Below are 20,287 nucleotides of genomic sequence, written 5' to 3'. Positions count from 1 at the left end.
TAGCTAGAGTGGCCTCGTGTGCTATATCCTGTTTTTCTGCCTGTGTATGTTTTTCATCTCCGACTCACCGCCAATATTTGTGGGGGGCTGTCTATCCTTTGGGCTTCTGCTTTGAGGCAAGATAGTATTCCTATTTCCATCTTTAGGGGTATTTAATCCTCCGGCTGTGACGAGGTGTCTAGGATTGTTAGGTACACTCCACGGCTACTTCTAGTTGCGGTATTAAGATCAGGATTGCGGTCAGTATAGTGACCACCTACTCCAGTGAAAGTTTTCATGCTGCTCCAAGGTCACCGAATCATAACACGTGGTACGTCCAGAGTCATTTTCATCTTTGGCGAACGTCTCCTGAAATCTCCCCAATACGGCTTCCACCTGAGGTACCTGCTGCGGAGTAAGTTCTGAGAGCTCCGCCCTCATGCGTTCCAGTATCTGGCGCCCTTCTTGCAGTAATCTGGGGTCTGGAGCTGCCTCTGCTTTAATGGTCACAGCTACGGATCTTCTGGCTTTGCGGTCAGCTGTACCGCCTCAGTTGGGACCATCTCGTCTGGGAGGCCCAGGACTTGAGCGACTTCACTTCCAAATGGCAAAGTTTTATCTGTTTCCCCCAAATTTATGCAGCGCACAAGGACAGTTCCATCCTGCACGGTAGCCAGGGACCGTGCGACCAATATTCCTTCGGCTCTGCTGGGCTCAATTTGTACTTCGACCCCTTCTAGCGGGATGCCAGCTCGTATAGGCAGGGGAAGTACCGTCTGCCCAGAGGGCAACACTCGATTGACTGAGGCGGGGGCAAAGACCTTGCCGAGTTCCTTTCCTTTGCTGTATGCTTCCCGGACCTGGGTGGTCCGTATCAGTTGTTGAAAGACCCCTCTCTGGGGGGTTTGGTCGCTCCATTGTTGCAGGAACTGTTCCGGGGACTTTTAACACATTCATGCCCAGGGTAATGGTATGGTCTTTAGCTACCTCTCCATCCACCAGTACCACTCCTCTTCTCCCGAGGTCTTTTTCGCAGACCTCTATGTTCATCCATACCACCCCTGCAACCGGGATGGGCAAGTGATTGGCCGCCATAAGTTTGATTACAGGGCCCCATTCGGGCCGTAGCGCCTCTGGGAAATGACGGCGGAAATATCTCTCAGGCATGGTGGTCACTTGTGAGCCGGTGTCCATCAAGCACCGCACTGCTCTTCCATTGATTTCTGCCCAGATCAGAGGGCACGTGGAAACAAGGCTGTGGGGACTTTCACTACTCCTCCTCTGTTCTTCACACTCTGAGCGGTGCCGCTCGAGCTCAGAGCCACCTAGTTTAAAGGAGGGCGCGGGGATGGTCGGCTCCGCCGGGGACACCATCTAGCAATGTGGCCGGATTCTCCACAAGTGTAGCATGTAAGAGGGCTTCTCCTCCTGCTAGTTTCACCCTCCCTTCGGGGGGCAGCTTCTCTGTCTCGCACCAGAGGACCGGGCCCTTCTGCCATACTTTTTCTGGAGGCCGCCATTTCTTCACGGACTATGTCTAATCTCCATTCTCAGGTCCTCCACCCACTGGGGGACATTGTCTGCGGTGGTGGTTACCTCCCCGCCCTGCACCCTTCCCACCAGCCCCGTCACTCCCTGTTCTTGTTCTCGCACACGCGCCTCACTGCCAACCTCAGACTGCCAACCTCAGAGAAAGTCATGTCTGGCTTTACTCGCATGCGCTCTCGCAGTGCCTGTTTCATCATTGCATCACGCAGTCCCGTCACCAGGTGATCTCTGAGCATCACATCAACTGACCCAACCCCTACACCGTCCTTTTGTCTGATAGCAGTGTGAAGCTCTTGTAAGGCGTTCATGAATTGGGTCACGGTCTCCCCTGTTATGGACCTGGTGGTTAGGAGCACCCGGAACGACCTGATGGTTAAACTAACACAGGACAAGCTCTGGGAAGTGGGAGCTCTGCTGACCGCAACCCCTAATCCTATCACACACACTAGAAATAGCCGTGGAGCGTACCTAACTCTGCCTAGACGCCTCTTCACAGCCTAAGAGCTAACTAGCCCTAGAGATAGAAAATAAAGCCTACCTTGCCTCAGAAAAATTCCCCAAAGGAAAAGGCAGCCCCCCACATATATTGACTGTGAGTTAAGATGAAAGTCACAAACACAGAAATGAAACAGGTTTCAGCAAAGGAGGCCAGACTTACTAAACAGACTGAGGATAGGAAAGGTATCTGTGCGGTCAGCACAAAAACTACAAAAAGACCACGCAGAGTGTGCAAAAAGACCCCCGCACCGACTCACGGTGCGGAGGTGCCACTCTGCATCCCAGAGCTTCCAGCTAGCAAGGCAAAATAATGATAGCAAGCTGGACAAGAAAACAATGAACAAATAATTAACTAGCAGGGACTTAGCTTCTGCTGTAGTAGACAGGTCACCAGAAAGATCCACGAACGAACTGAACCAGTACAAGAACATTGACAGCTGGCGTGGAGTAACGATCTGAGTGGAGTTAAATAGAGCAGCCAGCCAAAGAATAAACTAAGTCACCTGTGGAAGGAACCTCAGAACCAGCAGCTCCACTCACAGCCACCAGAGGGAGTCCATGGACAGAACTCACCGAAGTACCATTCATGACCACAGGAGGGAGTTCGATAACAGAATTCACAACAGTACCCCCCCTTGAGGAGGGGTCACCGAACCCTCACCAGAGCCCCCAGGCCGATCAGGACAAGCCAAATGAAAGGCACGAACTAGATCGGCAGCATGAACATCAGAGGCAACAACCCAGGAATTATCTTCCTGACGATAACCCTTCCACTTGACCAGGTACTGGAGTTTCCGTTTCGAAATACAAGAATCCAAAATCTTCTCCACCACATACTCCAACTCCCCCTCGACCAACACCGGGGCAGGAGGATCAACGGAGGGAACCATAGGCGCCACGTATCTCCGCAATAACGACCTATGGAACACATTATGGATGGCAAAAGAAGCTGGAAGGGCCAAACGAAATGACACAGGATTGAGAACTTCAGAAATCTTATACGGACCAATGAAACGAGGCTTAAACTTAGGAGAGGAAACCTTCATAGGAACATAACGAGACGACAACCAAACCAAATCCCCAACACGAAGTCAGGGACCAACACAGCGCCGGCGGTTAGCGAAACGTTGAGCCTTCTCCTGGGACAATGTCAAATTGTCCACCACATGAGTCCAAATCTGCTGCAACCTGTCCACCACAGAATCCACACCAGGACAGTCCGAAGGCTCAACCTGCCCTGAAGAGAAACGAGGATGAAAACCAGAATTACAGAAAAAAGGCGAAACCAAAGTAGCCGAGCTGGCCCGATTATTAAGGGCGAACTCAGCCAAAGGCAAGAAGGACACCCTATCATCCTGATCAGCAGAAACAAAGCATCTCAGATATGTTTCCAAAGTCTGATTAGTTCGTTCGGTTTGGCCATTTGTCTGAGGATGGAAAGCCGAAGAAAAAGACAAATCAATGCCCATCTTAGCACAAAAGGACCTCCAAAACCTCGAAACAAACTGGGAACCTCTGTCCGAGACGATGTTCTCCGGAATGCCATGCAAACGAACCACATGCTGGAAATAAAATGGCACCAAATCAGAGGAGGAAGGCAATTTAGACAAGGGTACCAAATGGACCATCTTAGAGAAGCGATCACAAACCACCCAAATGACCGACATCCTTTGAGAGACAGGGAGATCTGAAATAAAATCCATGGAAATATGCGTCCAGGGCCTCTTCGGGACCGGCAAGGGCAAAAGCAACCCACTGGCACGAGAACAGCAGGGCTTAGCCCGAGCACAAGTCCCACAGGACTGCACAAAAGAACGCACATCCCATGAAAAGAAGGCCACCAAAAGGATCTAGCCACCAAATCTCTGGTACCAAAGATTCCAGGATGACCAGCCAACACCGAACAATGAACCTCAGAGATAACTCTACTAGTCCATCTATCAGGGACAAACAGTTTCTCCGCTGGAAAACAGTCAGGTCTATGAGCCTGAAACTTCTGCAGCACCCGCCGCAAATCAGGGGAGATTGCAGACAAAATTACCCCCTCTTTGAGAATACCCGCCGGCTCAGGAACACCCGGAGAGTCAGGCACAAAACTCCTTGACAGGGCATCAGCCTTCACATTCTTAGAGCCCGGAAGATACGAAACCACAAAATCAAAACGAGAGAAAAATAGCGACCATCGAGCCTGTCTAGGATTCAACCGTTTGGCAGACTCGAGATAAGTCAAATTCTTGTGATCCGTCAAGACCACCACGCGATGCTTGGCTCCTTCAAGCCAATGTCGCCACTCCTCGAATGCCCACTTCATGGCCAACAACTCTCGATTGCCAACATCATAATTGCGCTCAGCAGGCGAGAACTTTCTAGAAAAGAAGGCACATGGTTTCATCACCGAGCCATCAGAACTTCTTTGAGACAAAACAGCCCCTGCTCCAATCTCAGAAGCATCAACCTCGACCTTAAACGGGAGCAAAACATCTGGCTGGCACAACACAGGGGCAGAAGAAAAACGACGCTTCAACTCCTGAAAAGCCTCTACGGCCGCAGAGGACCAATTGACCACATCAGCACCTTTCTTGGTCAAATCAGTCAACGGTTTAGCAACACTAGAAAAATTAGCGATGAAGCGACAGTAAAAATTAGCAAAGCCCATGAACTTCTGCAGGCTCTTCACAGATGTCAGCTGAGTCCAATCATAAATGGCCTGAACTTTAACAGGATCCATCTCGATAGTAGAAGGGGAAAAAATTAAACCCAAAAATGAAACCTTCTGAACTCCAAAGAGACATTTTGACCCCTTCACAAACAAGGAATTCGCACGAAGGACCTGGAACACCATTCTGACCTGCTTCACATGAGACTCCCAATCATCCGAAAAGACCAAAATATCATCCAAATATACAATCATGAATCTATCCAGGTACTTTTGGAAGATGTCTTGCATAAAGGACTGAAACACAGATGGAGCATTAGAAAGCCCGAATGGCATCACCAGGTACTCAAAATGGCCCTCGGGCGTATTAAATGCTGTTTTCCATTCATCGCCCTGTTTAATACGCACAAGATTATACGCCCCTCGAAGATCTATCTTGGTGAACCAACTAGCCCCCTTAATCCGAGCAAACAAATCAGACAGCAGCGGCAAAGGGTACTGAAATTTGACCGTGATCTTATTAAGAAGGCGGTAATCAATACAAGGTCTCAAAGAACCATCCTTCTTGGCCACAAAAAAGAACCCTGCTCCCAACGGTGATGACGACGGGCGAATATGACCTTTCTCCAAGGATTCCTTTATATAACTCCGCATAGCGGCGTGCTCTGGCACAGATAAATTGAACAGTCGGCCTTTAGGAAACTTACTACCAGGAATCAAATTAATAGCACAATCGCAATCCCTATGAGGAGGTAGGGCACTGGATTTGGGCTCATCAAATACATCCCGGTAATCCGACAAAAACTCGGGGACTTCAGAAGGAGTGGAAGATGAAATTGACAGCAATGGAACATCACCATGTACCCCTTGACATCCCCAGCTGGACACAGACATAGATTTCCAATCCAATACTGGATTATGGACCTGTAGCCATGGCAACCCCAAAACGACCACATCATGCAGATTATGCAACACCAAAAAGCGAATATCCTCCTGATGTGCAGGAGCCATGCACATGGTCAATTGAGTCCAGTACTGAGGCTTATTCTTGGCCAAAGGCGTAGCATCAATTCCTCTCAATGGAATAGGATACTGCAAGGGCTCCAAGAAAAAACCACAGCGCCTGGCAAACTCCAAGTCCATCAAATACAGGGCAGCGCCTGAATCCACAAATGCCATAACAGAATAGGACGACAAAGAGCAAATCAGAGTAACGGACAAAAGAAATTTAGACTGTACCGTACCAATGGTGGCAGACCTAGCGAACCGCTTAGTGCGCTTAGGACAATCGGAGATAGCATGAGTGGAATCACCACAGTAAAAACACAGCCCATTCTGACGTCTGTGTTCTTGCCGTTCAGCTCTGGTCAAAGTCCTATCACATTGCATAGGCTCAGGCCTATGCTCAGAGAATACCGCCAAATGGTGCACAGCTTTGCGCTCACGCAAGCGCCGATCGATCTGAATGGCCAAGGACATAGACTCATTCAGACCAGCAGGCGTGGGAAATCCCACCATGACATCCTTAAGGGCTTCAGAAAGACCCTTAAGGTCACACTGCAGAGAAAAAAAAATGGTCTTTGAACTTCTCTTATCCCTCTATTGAGATGCATTAACACTTTGGGCCAGCTGTACTGTTATGGACCTGGTGGTTAGGAGCACCCGGAACGACCTGATGGTTAAACTAACACAGGACAAGCTCTGGGAAGTGGGAGCTCTGCTGACCGCAACCCCTAATCCTATCACACACACTAGAAATAGCCGTGGAGCATACCTAACTCTGCCTAGACGCCTCTTCACAGCCTAAGAGCTAACTAGCCCTAGAGATAGAAAATAAAGCCTACCTTGCCTCAGAGAAACTCCCCAAAGGAAAAGGCAGCCCCCCACATATATTGACTGTGAGTTAAGATGAAAGTCACAAACACAGAAACGAAACAGGTTTCAGCAAAGGAGGCCAGACTTACTAAACAGACTGAGGATAGGAAAGGTATCTGTGCGGTCAGCACAAAAACTACAAAAAGACCACGCAGAGTGTGCAAAAAGACCCCCGCACCGACTCACGGTGCGGAGGTGCCACTCTGCATCCCAGAGCTTCCAGCTAGCAAGGCAAAATAATGATAGCAAGCTGGACAAGAAAACAATGAACAAATAATTAACTAGCAGGGACTTAGCTTCTGCTGTAGTAGACAGGTCACCAGAAAGATCCACGAACGAACTGAACCAGTACAAGAACATTGACAGCTGGCATGGAGTAACGATCTGAGTGGAGTTAAATAGAGCAGCCAGCCAAAGAATAAACTAAGTCACCTGTGGAAGGAACCTCAGAACCAGCAGCTCCACTCACAGCCACCAGAGGGAGTCCATAGACAGAACTCGCCGAAGGACCATTCATGACCACAGGAGGGTGTTCGATAACAGAATTCACAACACTCCCCCTCCCATTGTACCTGGTGAAGCAGTCGCATGCGAAGTTCCCCTACGTCAGTGGGGTCCCCATGCGTCTCCTCAAGTATGCGCAGCACTTTATCTAGGGTATCTCTCTCTCGGGGTGACCTATGCATGACAGAATCCCGCGCCTCCCCCTCCAGGGCCATCAATGAAATTTCTGCCTCCAGGGCTGGTGTTATGGGATGCATCCGCATCATTCCCCGGATACGCTCCATCCAACTCCACAGCATTACATTGTTCCCAGTGAACCTCGGCAAATTATTCAACATGGCTCCCAGGGAAATGCTAGACCTGGGAACTTCCCCAGCTGCTTGGTCTGCCCTGTCCACGCTACTACGTGACATCCTGCCGACTACGCCAAATGTAATAGCATGCAGGTACTGAGTATGTCACCAGGGAACAGACAGACCAACAGTTGAGGGGTTTAATAACAGTAATAACGTTCTCCTCGCAGGGAGGAAGCAATGGAAAAAAACTAGCAATAAAACAGTGCAAAAAATATGGGAGTCAAACAGTGTAACAGAATTAAGCAGAATTTTCTTGAGAAAAGAACACTTATCAGTCTGATGAGGACTTGCTTGAAGGGGCGTCTTCTCCAACGTAGGCGCCGAGAAACAGCGGCACTTGTCGTTCCACTGTTGTCCATGGGCTGAGTAGTCTCTAGGAGCCTGCTGCCTGAGGTTTCGGGAGTTAATGTGATATGCACAAGTTGTGAGTCTTTAGCCTTTACAGCACAGCAGGAATCAGGGGCTCTGCACTGTTAAGTCTCTGTACCAGGATTCAGGGGCTCTGCACTCTGCAGGATCCATCTTTTCAAGACTTTGACAGATTGTGACTGATTCTAAAAAATGGATGTGTGAAAGAAGCCTTAGCTTAAATAAATTTGGGGATTTCAGGGACGGACAACCTTTTTAAACGACAGAGCCCCATTTTTCAATTCTGCAATGTGTCATTCAAAAACCTCAAAAAAGATTCGACCTTCCATAAAACTTTTTTTCTTTGTCACTTTCTCATTATCCAATATTAAGATTGCAATGTTTACACATAAAGCTTTTCAGAAAGTTATCACAAATGCATTTACCTTTTTGCTATTGCATTTCTTTACAGTCAGCTGCAATGATGCTTCTTGCAACAAACATGGAGATTGCATGGAGACCGTGGAGAATTACACCTGTAAATGCTGGTCAGGCTTCTACGGAGCAAACTGTAAAAATGGTAATATTCTAATAACATATATGCATCCTAAATATAAGATCATCATAATAAAACTGTAGAACTAGGCTAATAAATCTTGAAACATTTTTTTTAAGAATGAAAAAAATACTTTTGAAGTAACAATCTTTGACAATTGTGATGAACTGTGTATCGTCTGGATGAAAAATCTTCTGTGATTGACTAGAAAAAACACACATTAACCCCTTACCAATATATGAAGCACTGGAATGTCATATGTCCGCTCCCTGACTTTGATGTGAGTTCAGTTAGCCACATCTGGGAGATTATGTTTGAGTCATTCAGCCATGATCTGCCTCTAACAGCTCTTAACCCCTTTCTGCCATTGGACGTAATATTCCGTCCATGTGGGGTGGGCCTTAATTCCCAAGGACGGAATATTACGTCCAGCGCGATCGGCCGCGCTCACGGGGGGAGCGCGGCCGATCGCGGGCGGGTGTCAGCTGCTTATTGCAGCTGACATCCGGCACTATGTGCCAGGAGCGGTCACGGACCGCCCCCGGCACATTAACCCCCAGCACACCGCGATCAAAGATGATCGCGATGTGCCGGCGGTGCAGGGAAGCATCGCGCAGGGAGGGGGCTCCCTGCGGGCTTCCCTGAGACCCCCGCAGCAACGCGATGTGATCGCGTTGCTCCGGAGGCCTCTTACCTCCTCCCTGCAGCAAGTCCCGGATCCAAGGTGGCCGCGGATCCGGGTCCTGCAGGGAGGGAGGTGCCTTACCAAGTGCCTGCTCAGAGCAGGCACTTGGTAACGCTGCAGCGCTCTGAGACAGATCGGTGATCTGTCAGAGTGCTGTGCAAACTGGCAGATCACCGATCTGTATTGTCCCCCCCTGGTACAAAGTAAAAAAGTAAAAAAAAAAAATTCCAAGTGTGTAAAAAAAAAAAAAAAAAATCCTAAATAATGAAAAAAAAAAAAATATTATTCCCATAAATACATTTCTTTATCTAAATAATAAAAAAAAACAATAAAAGTACACATATTTAGTATTGTCGCGTCCGTAACAACCCGACCTATAAAGCTGTCCCACTAGTTAACCCCTTCAGTAAACACCGTAAGAAAAAAAAAAAAAACGAGGCAAAAAACAACGCTTTATTATCATACCGCCGAACAAAAAGTGGAATAACACGCGATCAAAAAGACGGATATAAATAACCATGGTACCGTTGAAAGCATCATCTTGTCCCGCAAAAAACAAGCCACCATACAACAACATCAGCAAAAAAATAAAAAAGTTATAGCCCTCAGAATAAAGCGATGCAAAAATAATTATTTTTTCTATAAAATAGTTTTTATCGTATAAAAGCGCCAAAACATAAAAAAAATGATATAAATGAGGTGTCGCTGTAATCGTACTGACCCGAAGAATAAAACTGCTTTATCAATTTTACCAAACGCGGAACGGTATAAACGCCTCCCCCAAAAGAAATTTATGAATAGCTGGTTTATGGTCATTCTGCCTCACAAAAATCGGAATAAAAAGCAATCAAAAAATGTCACGTGCCCGAAAATGTTATCATTAAAAACGTCAACTTGTCCCGCAAAAAACAAGACCTCACATGACTCTGTGGACTCAAATATGGAAAAATTATAGCTCTCAAAATGTGGTAATGCAAAAAATATTTTTTGCAATAAAAAGCGTCTTTCAGTGTGTGACGGCTGCCAATCATAAAAATCCGCTAAAAAACCCGCTATAAAAGTAAATCAAACCCCCCTTCATCACCCCCTTAGTTAGGGAAAAATTAAAAAAATGTATTTATTTCCATTTTCCCATTAGGGTTAGGGCTAGGGTTAGGGTTAGGGTTAGGGCTAGGGTTAGGGTTAGGGTTAGGGCTAGGGTTAGGGCTCGAGTTAGGGCTAGGGTTAGGGCTAGGGTTAGGGTTAGGGCTAGGGTTAGGGCTAGGGCTAGGGCTAGGGTTAGGGCTATGGTTAGGGCTAGGGTAAAGGTACCGTCACACTTAGCGACGCTGCAGCGATACCGACAACGATCCGGATCGCTGCAGCGCCGCTGTTTGGTCGCTGGAGAGCTGTCACACAGACAGCTCTCCAGCGACCAACGATCCCGAGGTCCCCGGTAACCAGGGTAAACATCGGGTAACTAAGCGCAGGGCCGCGCTTAGTAACCCGATGTTTACCCTGGTTACCAGCGTAAAAAAACAAACAGTACATACTTACATTCAGCTGTCTGTCCCTTGCCGTCTGGTTCCTGCACTGACTGCTGGCCGTAAAGTGAAAGTGAAAGCACAGCACAGCGGTGAGTCACACAGCGGTGACTCACCGCTGTGGCTGTGCTCTGCTTTCACTTTACGGCCAGCAGTCAGCGGCCCTGCGCTTAGTTACCCGATGTTTACCCTGGTTACCAGTGAAGACATCGCTGAATCGGTGTCACACACGCCGATTCGGCGATGTCTACGGGGAGTCCAGCGACGAAATAAAGTTCTGGACTTTCTTCCCCGACCAGCGATCTCCCAGCAGGGGCCTGATCGCTGCTGCCTGTCACACTGGACGATATCGCTAGCGAGGACGCTGCAACATCACGGATCGCTAGCGATATCGTCTAGTGTGACAGTACCTTTAGGGTTGGGGCTAGGGTTAGGGCTAGGGTTAGGGCTAGGGTTGGGGCTAGGGTTAGGGTTAAGGCTACAGTTAGGGTTGGGGCTAAAGTTAGGGTTAGGGTTTGGATTACATTTGCGGTTGGGATTAGGATTAGGGGTGTGTCTCGGTTAGAGGTGTGGTTAGGGTTACCATTGGGATTAGGGTTAGGGGTGTGTTTGGATTAGGGTTTCAGTTATAATTGGGGGGTTTCCACTGTTTAGACACATCAGGGGCTCTCCAAACGCGACATGGCGACCAATCTCAATTCCATCCAAGTAAAGTAAAACAGTGCTCCTTCCCTTCCGAGCCCTCCCGTGTGCCCAAACAGGAGTTTACCCCCACATATGGGGTACCAACGCACTCAGGACAAATTGGACACCAACTTTTGGGGTCCAATTTCTCCTTTTTCCCTCGAGAAAATACAAAACTGGGGGCTAAAAAATAATTTTGAGGGGAAATTTTTTTTTATTTTCACGGCTCTGCGTTATAAACTGTAGTGAAATACTTGGGGGCTCAAAGTTCTCACAACACAGTGCTCCTTCCCTTCCGAGCCCTCCCGTGTGCCCAAACAGGAGTTTACCCCAACATATGGGGTATCAGCGTACTCAGGACAAATTGGACAACAACTTTTGGGGTCCAATTTCTCCTGTTACCCTTGGGAAAATACAAAACTGGGGGCTAAAAAATAATTTTTGTGGAAAAAAAGAGATTTTTTATTTTCATGGCTCTGCGTTATAAACTGTAGTGAAACACTTGGGGGCTCAAAGTTCTCACAACACATCTAGATAAGTTAGTGGGTGGGTCTAGTTTCCAATATGGGGTCACTTGTGGGGGGTTTCTGCTGTTTAGGTATATTAGGGGCTCTGCAAACGCAATGTGACGCCTGCAGACCATTCTATCTAAGTCTGTATTCCAAATGGCGCTCCTTCCCTTCCGAGCCCTCCCATGCGCCCAAACGCTGGTTCTCCCCCACATATTGGGTATCAGCGCACTCAGGACAAATTGCACAACAACTATTGGGGTCCAATTTTTCCTGTTACCCTCGGGAAAAAACTGGGGGCTAAAAAATTATTTTTGAGGGAAAAAATTTTTGTTTTATTTTTACGGCTCTGCATTATAAACTTCTGTGAAGCTCTTATTGGGTCAAAGTGCTCACCACACATCTAGATAAGTTCCTTAGGGGGTCTACTTTTCAAAATGGTGTCACTTGTGGGGGGTTTCAATGTTTAGGCACATCAGTGGCTCTCCAAACGCAACATGGCGTCCCATCTCAATTCCTGTCAATTTTGCATTGAAAGGTCAAACGGCGCTCCTTCCCTTCCGAGCTCTCCCATGCACCCAAACAGTGGTTTACCCCCACAGATGGAGAATCAGAGTACTCAGGACAAATTGTGCAACAACTTTTGTGGTCCAATTTCTTGTCTTACCATTGGGAAAATAAAAAATTGGGGGCGAAAAGATAATTTTTGTGAAAAAAAAAGGATTTTTTATTTTTACGGTTCTGCATTATAAACTTCTGTGAAGCACTTGGTGGGTCAAAGTGCTCACCACACCTCTAGATAAGTTCCTTAGGGAATCTACTTTCCAAAATGGTGTCACTTGTGGGGGGTTTCAAATGTTTAGGCACATCAGTGTCTCTCCAAATGCAACATGGCGTCCCATCTCAATTCCAGTCAATTTTGCATTGAAAAGTCAAATGGCGCTCCTTCCCTTCCGAGCTCTGCCATGCGCCCAAACTGTGGTTAACCCCCACATATGGGGTATCAGCGTACTCAAGACAAATTGTACAACAACGTTTGGGGTCCATTTTCTCCTGTAACCCTTGGTAAAATAAAACAAATTGGAGCTGAAGTAAATGTTTTGTGAAAAAAAGTTAAATGTTAATTTTTATTTAAACATTCCAAAAATTCCTGTGAAGCACCTGAAGGGTTAATAAACTTCTTGAATGTGGTTTTGAGAACCTTGAGGGGTGCAGTTTTTAGAATGGTGTCACACTTGGGTATTTTCTATCATATAGACCCCTCAAAATGACTTTAAATGAGATGTGGTTCCTAAAATAAAATGGTGTTGTAAAAATGAGAAATTGCTGGTCAACTTTTAACCCTTATAACTCCCTAACAAAAAAAAATTTGGGTTCCAAAATTGTGCTGATGTAAAGTAGACATGTGGGAAATGTTACTTATTAAGTATTTTGTGTGACATATCTCTGTGATTTAATTGCATAAAAATTCAAATTTGGAAAATTGCGAAATTTTCAAAATTTTCGCCAAATTTCCGATTTTTTTTACAAATAAACGCAGGTAATATCAAAGAAATTTTACCACTATCATGAAGTACAATATGTCACGAGAAAACAGTGTCAGAATCACCGGGATCCGTTGAAGCGTTCCAGAGTTATAACCTCATAAAGGGACAGTGGTCAGAATTGTAAAAATTGGCCCGGTCCATAACGTGCAAACCACCCTTTGGGGTAAAGGGTTTAAACGTGCTGCCAAGCTGTTCTAACTATAATCAACGCTGATGGGTTGTCATCAAAGCCGGAGGTGTGCTGAACAACTCCATAACTGTCATGATGGTATTAGTATGAAAGCCACAGCAACATCTGAAAACAATCTATCTACCCCAAAATGGTATTTTCAACAACCTTAATTCATGGAGCAAAAAATAACTCCTCACATGGCTCCATCAACCTAAAATTGAAAACATTACGGGTCTTGGAAAATAGTGACACAAGCGTTAATTTCTTTCTTTTTAAGAATTTCACAGGAGTACCGTCATGACAGACATACAGTAGTAGTCAGCAGCCCCCTGGCCGTAACCCATCGGCGCCTCATGATCATGTCACATCAGCGCCGATGGGTGCATAGAATGGCTCTCCCCTTGCTGGCGTGTTGTAAATGCCGCTATCACAGATTGACAGCTACATTTAAAGGGATAAACAGGTTAACAGATTCGGGTGGAGCCTCTAAGGGCCGTTAGCGGGAGATGATAGCTGAATATCACAGCCATCATCTGCTGACAAAGATATAGTATCACGTCCCAGCTGTCGGGTGACCCAGGACCAGGGGCTCCTTCTCTGTCCCTACCACTAGGGGGCACGTTGGCTAGCCTTTTTCTCCAGCATAGTTCTGAAGGTGAAGATGCAGGGCCCTTGCATTATCTCCTGACTTTGTGTTCCTTCTGTTTAGTGTTGAGCGATACCTTCCGATATCGGGAAATATCGGATCGGACTGGATCGGACCAATGCCCCAAAAATATCGGGTATCGCCGATACTGATACCGGAAACCAATGCAAGTCAATAGGACACAAATATCGGAATGAAAATAAGCCCTTTCTTTCCTTTGCACATCCAGTTCCGGAAGGGGGAAGAGTGTGGGCGGTGCGTGGGCGGAGACTGCGTGTCTGTGTGGGGGGTCTGTGCGGGCCTGCTGGGGGTCTGTATGGGCCTCTCGGGGGTCTGTGCGGGCTGCCGGGGGTCTGTGTGGGCTGCCGAGGGTGTGTGCAGGCCTGCCGGGGGTCTGTACGGGCCTGCCGGGGGTCTGTGCGGGCTGCCGGGGGTCTGTGCGGGCTGCCAGGGGTCTGTGCGGGCCTCTCGGGGGTTGTGTGTGTGTGCAGGCATCATCCGATGGGACTACAAGTCCCATCGGGCTATGCCTGCTACAATGACAGTGATTGACACATTAGCCAATAATGGGACAGTAGTAGTCCGATCATCCGGCTAATGTGTTGAATGTAAAAAAAACCCACAAACATACATACTACATACAACATACTACATACATACAACATACATACTACATAAATACATACATACAACATACTACATACAGTACAGACCAAAAGTTTGGACACACCTTCTCATTTAAAGATTTTTCTGTATTTTCATGACTATGAAAATTGTAAATTCACACTGAAGGCATCAAAACTATGAATTAACACATGTGGAATTATATACTTAACAAAAAAGTGTGAAACAACTGAAAATATGTCTTATATTCTAGGTTCTTCAAAGTAGCCACCTTTTGCTTTGATGACTGCTTTGCATACTCTTGGCATTCTCTTGATAAGCTTCAAGAGGTAGTCACCAGAAATAGTTTTCACTTCACAGGTATGCCCTGTCAGGTTTAATAAGTGGGATTTCTTGCCTTATAAATGGGGTTGGGACCATCAGTTGTGTTGAACAGAAGTCTGGTGGATACACAGCTGATAGTCCTACTGAATAGACTGTTAGAATTTGTATTATGGCAAGAAAAAAGCAGCTAAGTAAAGAAAAACGAGTGGTCATCATTACTTTCAGAAATGAAGGTCAGTCAGTCTGAAAAATTGAGAAAACTTTGAAAGTGTCCCCAAGTGCAGTTGCAAAAAGCTTCAAGCGCTACAAAGAAACTGACTCACACGATGACAGCCCCAGGAAAGGAAGACCAAGAGTCACCTCTGCTTCTGAGGATAAGTTTATCCGAGTCACCAGCCTCAGAAATCGCAGGTTACCAGAAGCTCAGATTAGAGACCAGGTCAATGCCACACAGAGTTCTAGCAGCAGACAAATCTCTACAACAACTGTTAAGAGGAGACTTTGCGCAGCAGGCCTTCATGGTAAAATAGCTGCTAGGAAACCACTGCTAAGGACAGGCAACAAGCAGAAGAGACTTGTTTGGGCTAAAGAATACATGGAATGGACATTAGACCAGTGGAAATCTGTGCTTTGGTCTGATGAGTCCAAATTTGAGATCTTTGGTTCCAACCACTGTGTCTTTGTGCGACGCAGAAAAGGTGAATGGATGGACTCTACATGCCTGGTTCCCACCATGAAGCATGGAGGAGGAGGTGTGATGGTGTGGGGGTGCTTTGCTGGTGACACTGTTGGGGATTTATTCAAAACTGAAGGCATACTGAACCAGCATGGCTACCACAGCATCTTGCAGCAGCATGCTATTCCATCCGGTTTGCGTTTAGTTGGACCACCATTTATTTTTCAACAGGACAATGACCCCAAACACATCTCCAGACTGTTTAAGGGCTATTTGACCAAGAAGGAGAATGATGGGATGCTGGTGAGATGGTTTGGGGTGAGCTGGACCACAGAGTGAAGGCAAAAGGGCCAGAAGTGCTAAGCATCTCTGGGAACTCCTTCAAGATTGTTGGAAGACCATTCCTGGTGACTGCCTCTTGAAGCTCATCAAGAGAATGCCAAGAGTGTACAAAGCAGTCATCAAAACAAAAGGTGGCTACTTTGAAGAACCTAGAATATAAGACATAATTTCAGTTGTTTCACACTTTTTTGCTAAGTATATAATTCCACATGTGTTAATTCATAGTTTTGATGCCTTCAGTGTGAATGTATAATTTTCATAGTCATGAAAATACAGAAAAATCTTGAAACGAGGTGTGCCCAAACTTTTGGTCTGTACTGTATGTATGTAATATGTATGTAGTACATATGCATGCATGTAATATGTATGTATGTATGTATGTAGTATGTTGTATGTATGTATGTATGCATTATGTATGTAGTATGTTGTTTGCATGTATGTAGTATGTATGTATGTAGTATGCATGCTGTATGTATGTAGTATGTTGTATGTAGTATGTATTATGTATGTTTTTTTTTACATTTCACACATTAGCCGGATTATGGGACTACTACTGTCCCAGCATTGGCTAATGTGTCAATAATAATAATAATAATCTTTATTTTTATATAGCGCTAACATATTCCGCAGCGCTTTACAATTTTGCACACATTATCAATCACTGTCATTGTAGCATGCATAGCTACCGTCCCATCGGACGATGCCTGCACATACACACAACCCACGAGAGACCTGCACAGACCCGCGGCAGCCTGCACAGACCTCCGGCAGCCCGCACAGACCCCCGGCAGTCCCATACAAACCCCCGGCAGGCCTGCACAGACTCCCGGCAGGCCCGTACAGACCCCCTTCAGGCCCACACTGACCCCCGGCAGGCCCGTACAGACCCTCGACATCCCGCACAGAGCCCCAGCAGGCCCGTACAGACCCCCCATGGTCACGCACAGACCCCGTCCGCACACACAGACACACAGTCTCCACCCACGCACTGCCCACACTCCATTATAGTGCATCATTGCACTATGGGAACTTCCAATTCCGGTATACGATATCGTAAAAGTATCGGAACTCAGCATCGGAACTCCGACACAGCGAATATCGGCCGATACCCGATATTTGCAGTATCAGAATGCTCAACACTATTTCTGTTCTCTTTCCCGACCCAGGGAAGAGGGGCGCTACTGTGCACCGCAGTACACCAACCCAAGGTAACACAGACAAGGGTAAACTGAAAACACCAAGCATACAAATATTTTCTCACATATAGCAGAGGAATGCACCAGGGAGTGAAGTACCGGGGGGAATAGCAAAGTAAGGGTATGTGTCCACTTTCAGGATGGCCGGCGGTATCGCCGGAGCGGCTTAGCCGCTCTGCGGTAAGCCCCGCCCCCTTTCTGGGACGCGATGATGCTGGATGTGTTCACAGCACACATCCGGCATCATCGCTCCCCACCATAGGGCCCTGTGCTATATCTTGCGGCGACGCAGCGTCGCCGCAAGATATACGGACATGCTGCGATCTGAAAAGACGCGCAGCATGTCCGGAGTCGCAGGGCCGCCGCGTGCGTGTTACCACGCATAGTGGAGACGGGATTTCATTAAATCCCCTCCACTATGCTGTAACATCTGGACGCTGCGTGTCTGACGCTGCGGCTCTATGCAGCGTCAGACATGCAGCGTTTCCTGCACGTGGAAACATACCCTAAGAGGAAGCAATGGAATAATCACACTTCCAAATCACCAACAGTCAAAAATAACTGCTCTAAAATGCCTTTTCATATAAACACCTCTCCACCAAGCCATACAGCAAAAGCTATTCCTGACTTGGGTTTCAATCAGGACCCAGATTATAAAGGGAGTGGTTAACCGATCTCAGCTCAGTATTTGTAAGCCAAAACCAGGAGTGGGTAATAAATGCAAAAGTGGTGATGTGTTTCTATTATACTTTTCCTCTAATTGTTCCACTCCTGGTTTTGGCTTACAAATACTGATGTAAAATACTGACCAAACACTGCTAGTGTGACGGCAGCCTTAGAGTTCTCCCAATGATCGGGCCAATTTTTACAATTCTGACCACTGTCCCTTTATGAGGTTACTAGCTGTTTCCAGCCAGCTAACGCTCGGCACGCTCATTGCTATCTAATATAAACCTTGTGATATCTCTCTCTGTCCTTATCAATCTGCTCAGCTGTTCGTTGTTGATAACCAATCCTACGATTTTGTCGATATTGTTGTTGTCGATCAGCTACTGCATCGTTGTCCGGATTTTCCTGTGGCTTGTGAGATGGACCTGGCAACTTTTCTTTGCTCATTTTGTTTGGGAGAACGCGGATGCAATTAAATGTACGTTTACCTTGGCTGAAGTGGTTGAATTACATAGAAAGGAAATGCTGCTTGTGGTAATGTGGAGGGCGGAGCCTCATGTGGTAATGTGTGAGGATGAAGCAGTGGCGTAGGAAAGGGAGTGCGGGGGGGGGCGGTCCGCCCCGGGCGGCACAATGCGGGGGGCGGCCGGCGCTGCAAGAGAGAAAAAAAAAAGACGCCCCTTTAAATCTTCGGGCGGCGCCGTCCGCCGCCACGACCAGCTCCCCCCGCCCCCGCTCCCGCCCCCCGCTCTAAAATACTCACCTCTCCTGGTTCCTGCGGCTTCAGCGTCCTCTGACTCTGCGACGTCTCAGAGCAGAGGGCGCGATGACGTCACTACTGTGCGCGCCGCTCAGCCTCTCTGTCCTGAGCGTCGCAGAGCCGGAGAGACGCTGACTGCACCGGACCTGCGCTAGGAACGGGAGAGGTGAGGATTTTACTTTTTTTTTTTTTTCTTTATGTCTGACTCTGGGGGCAATGCTGGAGACACTGGGGCAATACTGGAGAGCATGGGGCAGATTGCTGGACACACTGGGGCAATACTGGAGAGCATGGGGCAGATTGCTGGACACACTGGGGCAATACTGGAGAGCATGGGGCAGATTGCTGGACACACTGGGGCAATACTGGAGAGCATGGGGCAGAATGCTGGACACACTGGGGCAATACTGGAGACCATGGGGCAGAATGCTGGACACACTGGGGCAATACTGGAGACCATGGGGCAGAATGCTGGACACACTGGGGCAATACTGGAGACCATGGGGCAGAATGCTGGACACACTGAATACTGGAGACCATGGGGCAGATTTCAGGACACATTGAGGAAATGCTGGAGACCCTGGGGCAGACTTCTGGACATACTGGGGCAATACTGGAGACCATGGGGCAGAATGCTGGACACACTGGGGCAATACTGGAGACCATGGGGCAGAATGCTGGACACACTGGGGCAATACAGGAGACTATGGGGAAGATTGCTGGACACACTGAATACTGGAGACCATGGGGCAGATTTCAGGACACATTGAGGCAATGCTGGAGACCCTGGGGCAGACTTCTGGACATACTGGGGCAATACAGGAGACCATGGGGCAGATTGCTGGACACACCGGGGCAATACTGGAGACCATGGGGCAGAATGCTGGACACACTGGGGCAATACAGGAGACCATGGGGCAGAATGCTGGACACACTGGGGCAATACAGGAGACCATGGGGCAGATTGCTGGACACACTGGGGCAATACTGGAGACCCTGGGGCAGATTTCTGGACACATTGAGGCAATGCTGGAGACCCTGGGGCAGACTTCTGGACACACTGGGGCAATGCTGGACACTGGGGCAGATTGCTGGACACACTGGGGGTAATATGCTGGACACACTGGGGCAATACTGGAGACCATGGGGCAGATTGCTGGACACACTGGGGCAATACTGGAGACCATGGGGCAGAATGCTGGACACACTGGGGCAATACTGGAGACCATGGGGCAGAATGCTGGACACACTGAATACTGGAGACCATGGGGCAGATTTCAGGACACATTGAGGAAATGCTGGAGACCCTGGGGCAGACTTCTGGACATACTGGGGCAATACTAGAGACCATGGGGCAGAATGCTGGACACACTGGGGCAATACTGGAGACCATGGGGCAGAATGCTGGACACACTGGGGCAATACAGGAGGCTATGGGGCAGATTGCTGGACACACTGAATACTGGAGACCATGGGGCAGATTTCAGGACACATTGAGGCAATGCTGGAGACCCTGAGGCAGACTTCTGGACATACTGGGGCAATACAGGAGACCATGGGGCAGATTGCTGGACACACCGGGGCAATACTGGAGACCATGGGGCAGAATG

General features: G+C 47.6%; 1 protein-coding gene across 5 annotated transcripts in view; it reads left to right on the top strand.

The window, feature by feature from the left end:
* LOC138647878 (E-selectin-like) overlaps nucleotides 1-20,287 on the top strand; it is a 472,485-nt gene that overhangs the window by 258,585 nt on the left and 193,613 nt on the right. For all 5 annotated transcript variants that reach the window (XM_069737213.1, XM_069737210.1, XM_069737211.1 and 2 more), the window contains one exon: nucleotides 8,237-8,344. In XM_069737213.1, coding sequence (XP_069593314.1) covers nucleotides 8,237-8,344 — 108 coding nt within the window. The remainder of the gene's footprint in view (nucleotides 1-8,236; nucleotides 8,345-20,287) is intronic.

The sequence above is a fragment of the Ranitomeya imitator genome, chromosome 8, assembly GCF_032444005.1.
Source record: "Ranitomeya imitator isolate aRanImi1 chromosome 8, aRanImi1.pri, whole genome shotgun sequence".
NCBI lineage: Eukaryota > Metazoa > Chordata > Amphibia > Anura > Dendrobatidae > Ranitomeya > Ranitomeya imitator.
The sequence above is the reverse complement of the archived record's forward strand: the minus strand, read 5'-3'. Positions and strand labels throughout refer to the sequence as shown.